Source organism: Chiloscyllium punctatum, chromosome 10 (assembly GCF_047496795.1).
Source record: "Chiloscyllium punctatum isolate Juve2018m chromosome 10, sChiPun1.3, whole genome shotgun sequence".
Lineage (NCBI taxonomy): Eukaryota > Metazoa > Chordata > Chondrichthyes > Orectolobiformes > Hemiscylliidae > Chiloscyllium > Chiloscyllium punctatum.
The window spans coordinates 89470045-89485074 of record NC_092748.1 but is presented as its reverse complement, the minus strand read 5'-3'; the positions used below and the strand labels follow the sequence as shown (position 1 = coordinate 89485074).

Genomic DNA, 15030 nt, shown 5'->3' with positions numbered 1-15030 from the left:
CAGAAATAAAACAAATAATTGTGGATGCTGGAGATCAGAAATAAAAACAGAAATTGTCTCTTCGATGAGTGACCAGACTTGAAACATTACCACTGGTTTCTCCCCATAGATATGGCCAGACCAGCTGAGTTTTGCCAGCAATTTCTGTCTTTATCTGCTCCACAGGTTCACCTCTCTTCTGATGAAGTAGTTGAATCTTCAAATCTTCTCCAAACATGAGCCACTGGGCTTTGAGAGACTCACTATTCAACATGTTCAGGAATGGTATTATTACACTTTTGGAGCAGGAGGGGTGACAAACTCATGTCTCCTGGCTTAGAGATAGGGACAGTACCACTGTGTTAAAAGAGCTCTAGTCAATGTGCTTTGATTGCGCAGTTCATCAGAATTCTTTGATGTTATCTACTTATTCTCATAAAACTATTAGATTCTTGCAACATTCATTGAGTAAGCATTTCTAGTTTCTTCAGAATCATCTTACAACTTGAATGCCTCAATCTAGTTATCAGCTTGCTGCCATTTTTCGTCATTTTTTTTGCTTGGATATCCTTAACAGCATACGGTTACTACAATTGCATTCAAAAGAAAAAAGTGGAAAAAAAACAAAAAGATAATGTAACATTTCAAGACGAAAGGAAAATAAAATGAGGAAAGGAAAATATCCACAAAAGTGCTTTCTCAAAGACTGCATTTGTTGATCGCTTCGGGTTATAGCTAATTCTGATGGATGTGTCCATGCAATAGGTCGCATCACATTGTACTTTAATTTTGCACAGAGTGCATATACACATAGTGTATTATGGTAATAAAAAGTAATTGTCTTTCTATCACACTCATGTTTTCATTGAACAGTTTTTAATTTCACCAAATTAAATTATGTAAAATGAAACTGAGACAAGCAACTCTGTATTTTTTCTAATGGTTAGGTGACCTCCACATGATGCACAGTGTAACAAAAATGGAAAAAAAATGATTATAATACAAGTAGTTACCATGTACCAGTTCTTCATAGTACTGGAGTCTAATTGTATGATTTTTCAAAATGTAGTGTAATAAAAATGACTTCTCACCAGCAGGAGATGTAAGTTCACAGTTAGTCCATTCATCAATGCAGTTTCTTCCTTTTTAGCACCTGTGAGGTAGAAAGCTTTTAATACAGTATGTACAATGTAAAACATGCCCTTTGCTTTCATATCATGTTATATCGTACACTTTGAATTATTTTTTTTCAGTCATTCATAGGATGGGGGTGTCGCTGCTGGGCCAGTGTTTATTGTCCATTCCTAATTGCCCTTGAGAATGTGGTATTGAGCTGTCTCCTTAAACTACTGGAGTCCATTTGGTGTAAACATATTGGGTCCTCCAAAATATTTAAATTTGTTGTTAAGTATATACCACCAAATGTGCTGTGTCAGAATCAGATTTTTTTAAAATTACTGGATCTGTCATTGACATGACACCAAGCTATCTTCAATAAGGAATTATCTGTTCATTGTTTAATGATGCATCTTTTTCCAGAAGTTTGCTGCAATTTGTGCTTGACTATACACTTCATATAATGGCAGTTAGAATGGACTGTTTGCATTTTGCGATCAGACAGCACTGGGGAACAAAAACAGGTTGCAGCTTCTTTGAAAAGACATTTCTAGCTAATTTCATCCTTTTGCTCAAGCATTTTTTTTCAATTAGGGTAAATTAATCTGACTGAACACATTTTACTGTGGCATGATGTTTAGCAAAACCTTTCTTGATAATCACAATTTCTGACAGCTAAGAAAACATTATAGAAAATATATTTTAAACAGTGGTCAGATCCATTTCCTATCTATCTGGCACATGTCTCTTCATTCCATTAAAAGAAGATTGAATGATGACAGGCTCATGGCCTACCGTTGTATAATTTATGTTCACTGCAATATTAATTAATATATTTAATTCAGTGTTTTCACATCATAGATATGCAGAAGCTAAAGGATATGTTAAAATGCAAGGGCACCGGTGAGAGTTTGTGGTCCATGTGTGAACCAATGAAATAGGAAAAGGTTTGAAGCAATGCACAGGTAAGATTCCAATTCATCAGGGAAGGAATTTATGAACCAGTACCTCAAGGAGAATAATCTACAGATTATTCCAAGTTCCAGGCTCTTGTAAGAAGAGGAGTAGCCACTTAGACAGTGATTTCAGCTGGATACGTTATCAACTGGGGTTGGACTCAGATTCCTGAGCACAGAGACTAGATCTGGGGGATGATCAAGAGATCAGTTCTAAATGAATCTATTCACGAGTTGGGGCTAATATTAATTAGAGCTGGAGGTAGTAGTTAGGTTAATTTGAGAAGGCACTAGGAAGAAACATTAGGGAAACTTGAGAGCTGAGCGAGACTGACAGCACACATACTTCCAAGGTGCTCCATGTGACTTCTATGAAATGGCTACCACCGAATCACCAAATTATTTGACCAGAAGTTTAAATACTACAGCAGATGAGATATCCAATTTCTAAATCATTTCAAAGATTTCTGACTGTTGATCCCTGGATTTATTTCATTAGTCCAATAGGAAAGATGGAAGAACTGGAGCTAATAAGCAGGTTAATCTTTTACAGATGTAGGTTAGCCTCTTTGGGAGATACTACAAAAGGTGCACATAAACAGTATTTGTATTGAAACAGAAAAAGAAGTGTTGCCTCAGAGATCATGAGGAGGGAATTCTTTGCTGCAGCCAGAGTTATGGCATCAACCAATTTTATTCATCTTAGGAAGGTTATCATGAAAGGTTTTGAAGATACAAACATGTTTTCAGCAACAGATAAGCTGAGGCAGAGCTGGAGACAGACATTATTACCAAAGAGGAATAGATGGATTTAGTGAGAGAATGCAGAAGCCCAGTTAAGGGCTAATTAGCAATGTCCCTAGTTATAATTGTCAAGCAGCACCGTGTAAGGACCAATTGCTGGCTTGCAGCATTTAAAATGTAGTCTTCACAAAGCCAAAAAAAAGACATTTCTAGATTTAATAATCTACTGCAATGCTTCAAGTTGGAGCTCATAGCAAAACAGAAATTATGTCAAAATCATTTCCAAAAACATGAAACATAAGACATGCTGAAAATTGAATGTTAAAATTACAAGGCATTCTGGCACATACCTGTCTTAACAAAAAATGTGAAAAGGAGTGAAATCAAAGAGATTTCAGTCAAAGAAGACAGCATGCAACATTGTATAAAACACACAATGATATGATCACATTTAATGACAGTGAAAAGAGGCAAACAGATAGAATAATGAAGGCTGGGAGGGAGTCTTCAAAGACGATAATCTGAAAAAGCTCACATACTAAGAAGATTGTCAGATGCAGTAATGGGCGGAGGAAATCACATGAATAAAGTGTTTCTCAGAGCTACTAACAAAGAATTGCTCAGTGCTCTCCCACCTTCAACTAAATAATGAAGAACTAGGTCTCAGGTTGAAAAGCACAAGATCACAAAATCACAAGATAAATATGATGAGCAAGAGTACTTTCTATGCTTTAGCCCATCCAGAAACACTCAACTGTCTATAAAATAAATTGATATTTTCAGCACCATGACATTTGTTCTGTTACTCTTTCTTGAACAGCTTGCATGCTCCTAAAAAGCTTTTTCATAGTTTCTTCCTTTCAAAGTTGAAGCGTCTAAATCGTTTATTATAATCTATAGCCCAAATTTCCAGGATCAATGGTATGACTCATCATTTTGCTGCCTTCTGATTTGAATGGCTTGAATTTTGTCGTTATCATGTCAGCAAAACTGTCAGTGTTCACAATCATTGCATCATCAAAACTGACAACGTCTGTGGAATTCCACACAAAGGAAATCAAGACAATTTTCTCAGTGATACAAGATTTGCACTATTGAGTCCCATCTCATCTGAAATTGCTGAACAATCTATGAAAACTACTATTCTTACAATGTTAGACTTGTTGCAAAAAGTCGTGAAAAATTGCACCTTGTTGAGTAAGATTTAATCTGAGTACTGAACAGCATGCTTAATTCCTCTAACACTGAGAAGCTAGTTTCATACTGATGCAATGTAATATGATAAAAAGTTTACTTTCTTTTTGTTTTAGAGCTTGTTTATTGCATGTTGTCTCCAGTTTAATCCAATCATTATCCTTTATTTTAATATCTGAAAACATAAAACCATAATGAAGGATTACCGGTGTTTTAAACTTGCTGATTGGCTGTCTATGAACGTATCTCAATCTGATTGGCTGTTCACCGAGTTTTCTGATGTCATACTTGCTATTTGTCTGGAAATCTTAATGATTTGGCAATCGAATAAATGACAATTAAGCAAGCAGTAATTAGTGTGCACACAGGCTGGTAGACCTTTGTGGATGATTCCCTTTGCAATCAACAGTACGTGCAGTTGCTTTGTTGTTGACTGCAAAATCCAGTACAATGTTTCTACTGTGATTCACTCAATAAAGTTGTACATGTTACTCAAGGTATGTACTGACTGGAGAAGTACACAGTTCTAGTTTGAAAAAAATCCTCCAACTTATTTTATAACTTTGTTGATTAATGCACTGAGTGACTCAAATGTTGGGTTTACTAACATTGTAAGATCTCTTTCAACTGAATGTTAACGTAATTCAAAAAGAGCCCACATGTGGATCTCTTTTTTTTCCAAAATGAAGTAGTTTGCAATTATCCATATTGAATTCCATCTGTCATTTTGTTGTCCAGTTACAGATTTTATTTGATTCTTGTGGTGAATCCTTGAATGCATATCCAATCTGACAGCTGCTACTGCAGGCACCAATCCTCCCATTACTTTAGTTTTATTAGCATTCAGTTTCTGAATACAAAGCCTTTGGCTCTAAATTAAAAAACATAGAGGCTCCTGTATTGATCCTGATACAATACTTCAGTTCCTCACCCCCAGAACACACTTTATTTCCATAATAATGTCCTGCTCCTGCCTTTCACTTTAGTCTTTCAAGTCCAGGTTTCATCAGTCACAGTGTCATTATCAGACCATCTATAGTATTTGAAAGCAAACAGTATTACATAAAATAAAATTTAAAAACATTCAAATTTAAGGTTTTGCGACTGATCTACTGAACAAAGGGCGAAGAAAGCACTTCTCCATTAGTTTTGTCATCAAAGATAAAAGATACATCTCCCTGTGAGGCAACCAGAAGACTATTGTAGTTGATAGCACTTAAAGTTCTGAAATTGATTGATGCAGTGGTAACATTATTGCAGTTCTCCCCAGCCAGCTTATTGTCTTTATTTGTTGATGTCCTCTGCCCTCCAGTTACCTTTTTTTTGTCTCAGCATGTTCATTCATTCAAAATTATATTCTAAGTGGGTTAGAAGAACAATACTATCAATACCTTCTTTTAAAGTGAAAACTGAAATAAATGGAAGTTAGTATAAAAGCTTCCTTCAACGTTCTCTACAAGATACAGCCACAGCAAATGACGAATTGTTTCCTTGAGAGCAAATACTTCAAAAACATCATCTCCATTCCTTAGTTATGAGCAGCAGAAATGTAAGAAATTGGGATCATTTCTATTCATCCTTTAGTTCCCTTATTGCTCCAAAAGGATATTCACATGTACGCCTGCAAGCTTGTGTTGAATCATGGCCAATGTCATTTTGGTGATGGTGTCTACACAGGGTCAGAGTAAGACTGTGCCAGAGAGTTTCAGAGCAGGTAAAGTAAGATGTTAATTGGTGTAAAATTCTAATTTGTTGCCAGTATTGCCATTTGGAGCTCAACATTTCAGCTCGAGGCTCTTTAAGGGTCCCAGCTGAAATTATATTCAATTATAAAAGAGCCACCAGTTCCATTCTCTGCAATAGAACATAGAATACAGAATGTTACAGCACAGTGCAGGACCTTCGGCCTTCAATGTTGCGCCAACCTGTGAAAATAATCTGATGCCCATCAGATTATGAATCACTGTTCCATTATTATCCATATGTGTGTCTAATGTCCATTTAAATGCCCTTAATGTCAGTGTGTCTACTACTATTGCAGGCAGGCCGTTCCATGCCTCTACTACTCTGAGTGAAGAAACTATCCCTAATATCGGTCAGAAATCTATCACCCCTCAATTTAAAGCTATGTCTCCTCACGTTATCGTTCAACATCTGAAGAAAACGGCTCTCACTATCCACCCTATCTAACTCTCTGATTATCTTTTATGTTTCAATTAAGTCACCTCTCAACCTTCTTCTCCCCAATGAAAACAAACTCAGTTCCCTCAGCCTTTCCTCATAAGACCTTCCTTCCATACCGGCAGCATCCTAGTAAATCTCTTCTAAACCCTTTCCAAAACTTCCACATCCTTCCTACAATGCAGTGACCAGAACTGCATGCAATACTCCAGGTGGGGCCTTTACCAGTGTCTTGTACAGCAGAAGCATGACCTCGTGGCTCCGAAACACAATCCCCCTACCAATAAACGCCAACACACAATTCGCCTTCTGAACAACCCTATCAACCTGGGTGTCAACTTTCAGGGATTTATGCACCTGGACACCAAGGACTCTGTTCATCTGCACTGCCAAGACTTTTACCATTAGCCCAGTACTTTACATTCCTGTTACTTCTGTTACTAAATCTCCAACTCTATTTAAGGCGATAGGTCACCAACTACTTACTGATTGATTTTTGGGGTGTTTAATTGAGGGTCAGTTACCTCAGTTGCCTGGACAGTTGGTTTGAAAATGCTGATTAATGGCAACAGCATGGGTTCAATTTATGTTTTGGCTGAAGTTACCACAAAGGTTTCAATTTCTCACTAATAGACAATAGACAATAGACAATAGGTGCAGGAGTAGGCCATTCTGCCCTTCGAGCCTGCACCGCCATTCAATATGATCATGGCTGATCATTCCTAATCAGTATCCTCTTCCTGCCTTATCTCCATAACCCTTGATTCCACAATCCTTGAGAGCTCTGTCCAACTCTTTCTTAAATGAATCCAGAGACTGGGCCTCCACTGCACTCTGGGGCAGAGCATTCCACACAGCTACCACTGTCTGGGTGAATAAGTTTCTCCTCATCTCTGTCCTAAATGGTCTACCCCATATTTTTAAGCAGTGTCCTCTGGTTCGGCACTCACCCATCAGCGGAAACATGTTTCCTGCTGCCAGAGTGTCCAATCCTTTCATAATCTTATATATCTTAATCAGATCCCCTCTCAGTCTTCTAAACTCAAGGGTATACAAGCCCGGTCGCTTCAGTCTTTCAGTGTAAGGTAATCCCCCCATTCCAGGAATTGACCTCGTGAACCTACGCTGCACTCCCTCAATAGCCAGAATGTCTTTCCTCAAATTTGGAGACCAGAACTGCACACAATACTCCAGTTGTGGTCTCACCAGGGCCCTGTACAGCTGCAGAAGCACCTCTTTGCTTCTATACTCAATTCCTCTTGTATGAAGGCCAGCATGCTATTAGCCTTCTTCACTACCTGCTGTACCTGCATGCTTGCCTTCATTGACTGATGTACAAGAACACCCAGATCTCTCTGTACTGCCCCTTTACCTAAATTCCATTGAGGTAGTAATCTGCCTTCCTGTTCTTGCCACCAAAGTGGATAACCATACATTTATCCACATTAAACTGCATCTGCCATGCATCTGCCCACTCACCTAACTTGTCCACGTCACCCTGTAATCTCCTAACATCCTCATCACATTTCACCCTGCCACCCAGCTTTTTATCATCAGCAAATTCACTAATGTTATTGCTGATACCATCTTCTATATTATTAACATATATTGTAAAAAGTTGCGGTCCCAGCACGGATCCCTGCGGTACCCCACTGGTCACTGCCTGCCATTCCGAAATGGAGCCGTTTATCACTTCCCTTTGTTTCCTATCAACCAACCAACTTTCAATCCAATCTAGTACTTTGCCCCCAATACCATGCGTCCTAATTTTGCTCACTAACCTCCTATGTGGGACTTTATCAAAAGCTTTCTGAAAGTCCAGGTACACTACATCTACTGGATCTCCCTCGTCCATCTTCAGATTTACATCCTCAAAAAATTCCAGAAGATTAGTCAAGCCTGATTTCCCCTTTATAAATCCATGCTGACTCTTTCCTATCCTGTTACTACTATCCAGATGTGCCGTAATTTCATCCTTTATAATAGACTCCAGCATCTTTCCCACCACTGAGGTCAGACTAACTGGTCTATAATTTCCTGCTTTCTCTCTCCCACCTTTCTTAAAAAGTGGTATAACATTAGCCACCCTCCAATCCTCAGGAACTGACCCCGAATCTATCGAACTCTGGAAAATAATCACCAACGCATCCACGATTTCCCGAGCCATCTCCTTCAGTACCCTGGGGTGTAGACCATCAGGCCCCAGGGACTTATCAACCTTCAGACCTAACAGTCTCTCCAACACCAAATCCTGGCAAATATAAATGCCCTTAAGTTCAGGTCCTTCAGCCACTGTTACCTCAGGGATATTGCTTGTGTCTTCCCCAGTGAACACAGATCTGAAGTACCCATTTAATTCTTCTGCCATTTCTTTGTTCCCCGTAATATATTCCCCTGTTTCTGTCTTCAAGGGCCCTATTTTAGTCTTAACCATTTTTTTGCCTTTCACATACCTAAAAAGGCTTTTACTATCCTCCTTTATATTATTGGCCAGTTTACCTTCGTACCTCATTTTCCCTCTGCGTATTTCCTTCTTAGTAATCCTCTGTTGTTCTTTAAAAGCTTCCCAGTCCTCCGTTTTCCCACCTATCTTTGCTATGTTACACTTTTTCTCTTTTAACTTTATATGTTTCTTAACTTCCCTCATCAGCCACGGCCACCCATGCCGCCTCCCAGGATCTTTCTTCCATTTAGGAATGAACTGATCCTGCAACTTCTGCATTATACACAGAAATATCCGCCATTGTTCCTCCACGGTCATCTATGCTAAGGTATTGCACCATTGAACTTTGGTCAGCTCCTCCCTCATAGCTCCATAGTTCTCTTTATTCAACAGAAGCACTGTCACTTCTGACTGTACCCTCTCCCTCTCAAATTGCAGATTGAAGCTTATTGTATTATGGTCACTACTTCCCAATGGCTCCTTCACTTCGAGGTCTCTGACCAATTCTGGTTCGTTACACAATACCAGATCCAGAATTGCTTTCTCCCTGGTCAGCTCCAGCATCAGCTGCTCTAAGAATCCATCTCGGAGGCACTTCACAAAGTCTCTTTCTTGAGGTCCAATACCATTCTGATTCTCCCAGTCTACCTGCATGTTAAAATCCCCCATAACAACTGTAGTAACATCTTTGCGACAGGCCAATTTCAGCTCCTGATTCAACTTACATCCGACATCCAGACTACTGTTTGGGGGCCTGTAGATGACTCCCAAGAGGGTCTTTTTATGCTTAGTATTTCGCAGCTCTATCCACACTGACTCTACATCCCCTGACTCTAGGTCCCCCCACGCAAGGGACTGAATATCCTCCCTTACCAACAAGGCCACCCCACCCCCTCTGCCCGTCAGTCTGTCCTTACGATAGCACGTGTAGCCTTGAATATTCATTTCCCGGGCCCTGTCCACTTGAAGCCACGTCTCAGTTATCCCCACAATATCGTATCTGCCAATTTCCAAAAGAACCTCAAGCTCATCCATCTTATGTCGAATGCTTCATGCATTCATTGCCCTCATCTGAGTTGTGGTAATGCTCATGTTAAACATGCCACTCTTTATCTAAAGAGAGGGTGAGAGCATGATGATTTTGCTTTCACCACATTGATTCTTCAAGCTTTTGAAAGGTGTTTCAAGGGAATGGCATGACAGATTTTGAAAGAGTGTTTTCAAGCCATAACCCAGTTTAAGCAGCTATTTTTCAATATCCATTGCTAACTGCAGGACCTTTACAAATGAATATCCGAACATACAAGTTTGGAGCATGAATAGGCTTATTCAGATTCATCATTTGATGAAACCATGGCTAATCTGATTCTGACCACAATTCCATTTTCCTCCTTCCACTGACAGTCTTTGACTTCTTCACTAATCAAGAATCCATCCACCTCTGCCAGAGAGAAAAAAAAATCAGTGATGCCACCTCTACTGCTCTCCGGGGAAGAGAACCCTACAGATTCATTATCCCTTCCACTTAGAGAAAAGAATTTCTCCTCATTTCCATCTTGAATTTTAAAAAAGGTTTTCCTTTTCTAGTTTCCTCCACAATGACGGACATTATTTCAGTATGCATCAAGTCAACACTCCTCAGGGTCTTTATTTTTATATGTTGTGGCAGATGATGGGAACGCCAGTATCTGCAAGCTCCCTGTCAAGTCCCATACCATCCTAACTCGGAACTTTCTTCATTGCTGCTGTCGAAGAGGAGTGAGTTCTTAAAATATTGAAGAGTGACATACCCTAGTCTGATTTTCTGTTGTACAGCAATAGTGTAAGATATTTTTCAAATAAAAACATTAAATTTACAGCAAGCAATACTGTACTATGTTACAGCTTCAGTTTCAAATTGTATTAAATGTCAATACTGTATGTCCAATGGTTGCATGAGTTTTCTCCATATGTTTTAACAATCAAAATGGTGGTTTCCACTTACTGGGCTTTATCTGCCTTTTGTAGTCATGATGGAGGCTTTCGCCTTCCCATTGAAAATAGGTGCTTTCCTGTCTTTCACAGATTAACATGCAAGCCATGTTTCCCTGCACATTTTTAAAATAAAGTTCTTTAGCTGCGGCCTTAAATCTTCCTGAGCATTCTTCCAAAAGGTTTAAAAGTGTTCAAACTTCAGTCCTTTAGACTTCTTCTTCAACCATCTACAGTTTCCCATTTAGGGCTTAATTGGACCCTGCAGCCTTTTGGCTGCTGAACTTGACAGACCTGAGCGGGACGCAATAACAAAGTCAAGAGGTCAACTGAAACAAACATAAATCAAAATATTGTTACCAAGACACCCAACCTTCCTTTTTTATGCTGTGTCCAATTAATGGATAGGTGATAGACCACTGAAAAAAATTTAATAAGATAAGGGAATTGTGTTACATAATAAAGCATAGTTTCTTTTTTCATCTTTTCATTATAAGGTGTCATTTATTACATGAACTAAGTACAATTAACATTAATTTACTAGTTATGCACAATTACAACTACTAGGAGCCAGGTATGTCATATTGGTTTTCACTGGCACATCATGCAATATTAGCTTTTTCTTTAACCAATGATTGTGTAACATCATCGAATGGATGGAGTGCAATACAGCTCAACAATAAATCTTCCAAAACTATTTCCTAATGCAACAACTTCACCATATTCTAGTCACTGCCAACGTCTTACTGCATGACGTAGATTTGAATGATATATCGGGAGGAGCATCAGCTCTTGACTTTGTCCCAACAGGTATGAGATAATGGCTGCCTGTACATATGAGGAAAATGTCTGCAGGGAGGATGGTCAATGGAGCAATGCACAATAGTCCAGGAAGCCAATCAAGCAGGGGGACCAGAAAGAAAAGTGGTACTAGTTGGAGATTCTATCATTAAAGAGCCAGATAGCATCCTCTGTGAGCATAATCAAGAGTCTTGTATGGTGTGTTAGAATGGTATGGTATGATAGAATTCACCTTGCAGTTTGAAAGGGAGAACCTGGAATCAGATGTAATGGTTCACATTTACAATTGAGCAACGGTAACTACAAAGACATGAGGAAGGAGCTGAGTAGAGTCAATAGGAAGAGGAGCCTAGCAAGAAAGATGGTGGAGCAGTAATGGTGGGAGTTTTTGATGGAATTCAGGAGACACAGCAAAAGTTAATCCTGAGAAGAAGAAACGTGGTGAGTGCAAGGAAATGATGGCTGACAAGGTAAGTCTAGGACAGCATTATTGCAAATGAGAAAGCATACAATGTGGTGAAGATTAATGGGAAGCCAATGGAAGCCTTTAACATGAGCAGAAAACAACTAAAAAAGCAAAAGGGGAAGGAGATTAAATATGAATCAGGCTCAGTAGGAATATAGAAGATTGCAGGAGCATTTTTAGATATCTAAAAGATGAGAGCGGCAAGAATAGACATTGGACCTCTGGAAAATGAGTCTGGAGAAGTTATAATGGGGAACCAAGAAATGGCAGAGTAACTGACTAGGTCTTTTTTGCAACCATCTTCAGTGGAAGGCACCAGTTGCATACCAGAACTTCAGGAGAGTCAGGGCGAGAAATGATAGCCATCACCAAGGAGAGGATGGGGATGAAGCTGAAGAATCTACATGTGGATAAATCACCTGGACTAGATGGACTACACTCCAGAGTTCTGGAGTAGATAGCTGAGGAGGTTATAATGATATTTCTAGAATCACTGGAGTCAAGGGGAGTCATAGAGGACTTAAAATGGCTAACATAACACCCCTTTTTAAGAAAGGATTAAGGCAGAAAACAGGAAATAGGCTGGTTAGCCTGACTTTGATCATTGGTAAGATTATAGAGCCCATTATTAAGGATGACATGAGATTGCGGAATACTTGAAAGTTCAAAATAAAATATGGCTGAGTTAGCATTGTTTCATCAAAAGGAGGTCTTGCCTGATAAATCTGTTAGAATTTGTTGAGGAGGGACAAAAGCATGTTAGACAAAGGAGAGTCAGCGGACTTGATCTATTTGGATTTCCAGAGGTCTTGGACAAAATGCTGCATAGATAGCTGTTTGATAAGAGTCCATGGTGTCGGGGCAAAGTACTGGCATAGATAATAGACTGGCTGGTTGGCAGAAGGCAGAAAGTATAGATAAAAGGGTCTTTTTCAGGATGGTAACTTGTGGCTAGTGGTGTTTCACGGGGGTCAGTGTTGGAACCACAACTATTCACATTATACATTAATGATTTGGAAGAAGGAATTAAGGGCATTGTTGCTATATTTGCAGATGACACAAAGATAAGTGGAGCGACAAGTAATGTTGAGGAAATGGGGAGGCTGCAGAAGGACTTGAACAGGATAGGAAAGTGGCTAAATAAGTGGCAGATGGAATACAATGTGAGGAAGTGTGAAGTTATGCACTTTGGTAGGCATATAGGTACAGACTATTTTCTAAATGGGTGAAGGCTTTGGAAATCTGATTCACAATGGGATTTAGGCGTCCTGGTTCAGGCTTCTATAAAGGTTAATATGCAGATTCAGTTGGCGTTTAGGAAGGCAAAGCTAATGAATGATTTGCTAGCCTTGTAAGGGGTCCAGAGGAAGTTCACAAGAATGATCCCAGGATTTAAGGGCTTGTCATATGCATAATGGTTGAGTACTCAATGGAGTTTAGAAGGATGAGGGAGGAGTCTCAGTGAAGCCAACAGAATATTGAGAGGCCTGGACAGAATGAATGTAGAGAAGATGTTTCCATTAGTAGTACAGTCTAGGACAGAAGGGCACAACCTCACAGCAATGACCAATTAGGACTGAACTGAGGAGGAATTTCTTCAGTTAGAGGTTGGTTAATCTGTAGAATGCATTGCTGCAGAAGGCTGTGTAAAGGTCAAGTGATTGAGTGCCTTTAAGACAAAAATATATCAGCTCTTGATTAGTAAGAGATAAAGGCCAGAGAATGGGGTTAAGAAACATATCAGCCATAATTAATTCACAAACACTCTCAATGGGCCTAATGGTCTAATTATGTTCCTATATCTTATAGCTTACAGTAAGAACTAGGTATTCCTCAAGAGAACAAATTACTTACTGAAACTGTTATTTTAGTAAGTACCTTCAGGAATATTCAATGATCTGAAAATTAATTTTGTTTTTATTAAATTATGTAGAACTGATAAAAAATATGTTTACGTTTGACTTTTAAATTTCAATATACAAATAATGCCTACAATTAATGAGAGCACATAATAAAGACTAAAGCATTTTAAAACCAGAATACGCATTCACATTTCACCTTTCAATTTGTTCCCAGGCCACACAATAAACTCAGTGCTCTTGTATGATGATGCATAACATTAAAGTGAATTGAGTGGTAAATAATGCAAGGCACTTCACATTTTTGCAGTGATCATAGTGTTGAAATATATGAATATTTGCAACAAAATTCATCACTGCATTATACAAAATGAGTTTAAGTTCCAGAAACAGATCAATTGCAAAGGACTATAAACAAAGGTCAAATCTGATTACCGGTTTTTAATGTTTAAGAATCTACGAGCAATTGATTAATTGATTGGCTGATTTATTGCCACACGTACCGAGGTACAGTGAAAAGCTTTGTTTATAATCAGTATAAGTGGATCATAGTAAGCAAGGACATACAGATCAAAAAGACTGCAACAGGTTACATTGCACAGACCATGCGGTGGGCAAGATCAACATTAGCAAGATCAGCATTATTTGAGACCAGAGAGTCCATTCATCAGTCTAATACCAGCCGGGAAGAAGCTGTAAACGTACTGGTGCGTATGTTCAGGTTTCTGTATCTTAATGGTTAGCAAGTTTACGGATGACACCAAAATTGATGGAATTCTCGACAGTGAGGAAGGTTATCTGAGAATACAAACCGATCTTGATCAATTGGGCCAATAGGCCAAGGAGTGGCAGATGGAGTTTAATTTAGATAAATGTGAGGAATTGCATTTTGGTAAAGCAAACCAGGGCAGGACATATACAGTTAATGGTAGGGCCCTGGTTAGCGTTGTAAAACAGAGAAACCTAGGGGTTCAAGTATATAGTTCTTTGAAGGTAGCATCACAAGGAGACAGGGTGTTTAAGAAAGCTTTCATTGCTCAGACCATTGGGTATAGCATTTTGGACGTCGTGTTGAGGTTGTAGGACATTGATGAGGCCGCTTTCGGAGTACTGGAAACAGTTTTGATTGCCGTGCTATAGGAAGGATATTATTGAAGTGGAAAGGGTGCAGAAAAGATTTGCCAGGATTGAGTTATAAAGAGAGGCTGGGACTTGCTTCACTGGAGCGTAGCAGGTTGACGGTGACTGTACTGAGGTTTATAAAATCAATGAGGGGCATCGATACAATGTATAGAAAATTTCTTTTCCCTCAGGTAGAGG

The 15030-nt window shown here is 39.1% G+C and overlaps 1 protein-coding gene across 1 annotated transcript in view; it reads right to left on the bottom strand.

Moving 5' to 3' along the window:
- kynu (kynureninase) overlaps positions 1–15030 on the bottom strand; it is a 213464-nt gene that overhangs the window by 111532 nt on the left and 86902 nt on the right. Inside the window, exon 5 of the mRNA XM_072579727.1 lies at positions 1071–1132. Within this exon, the coding sequence (XP_072435828.1) occupies positions 1071–1132 (62 nt within the window). The remainder of the gene's footprint in view (positions 1–1070; positions 1133–15030) is intronic.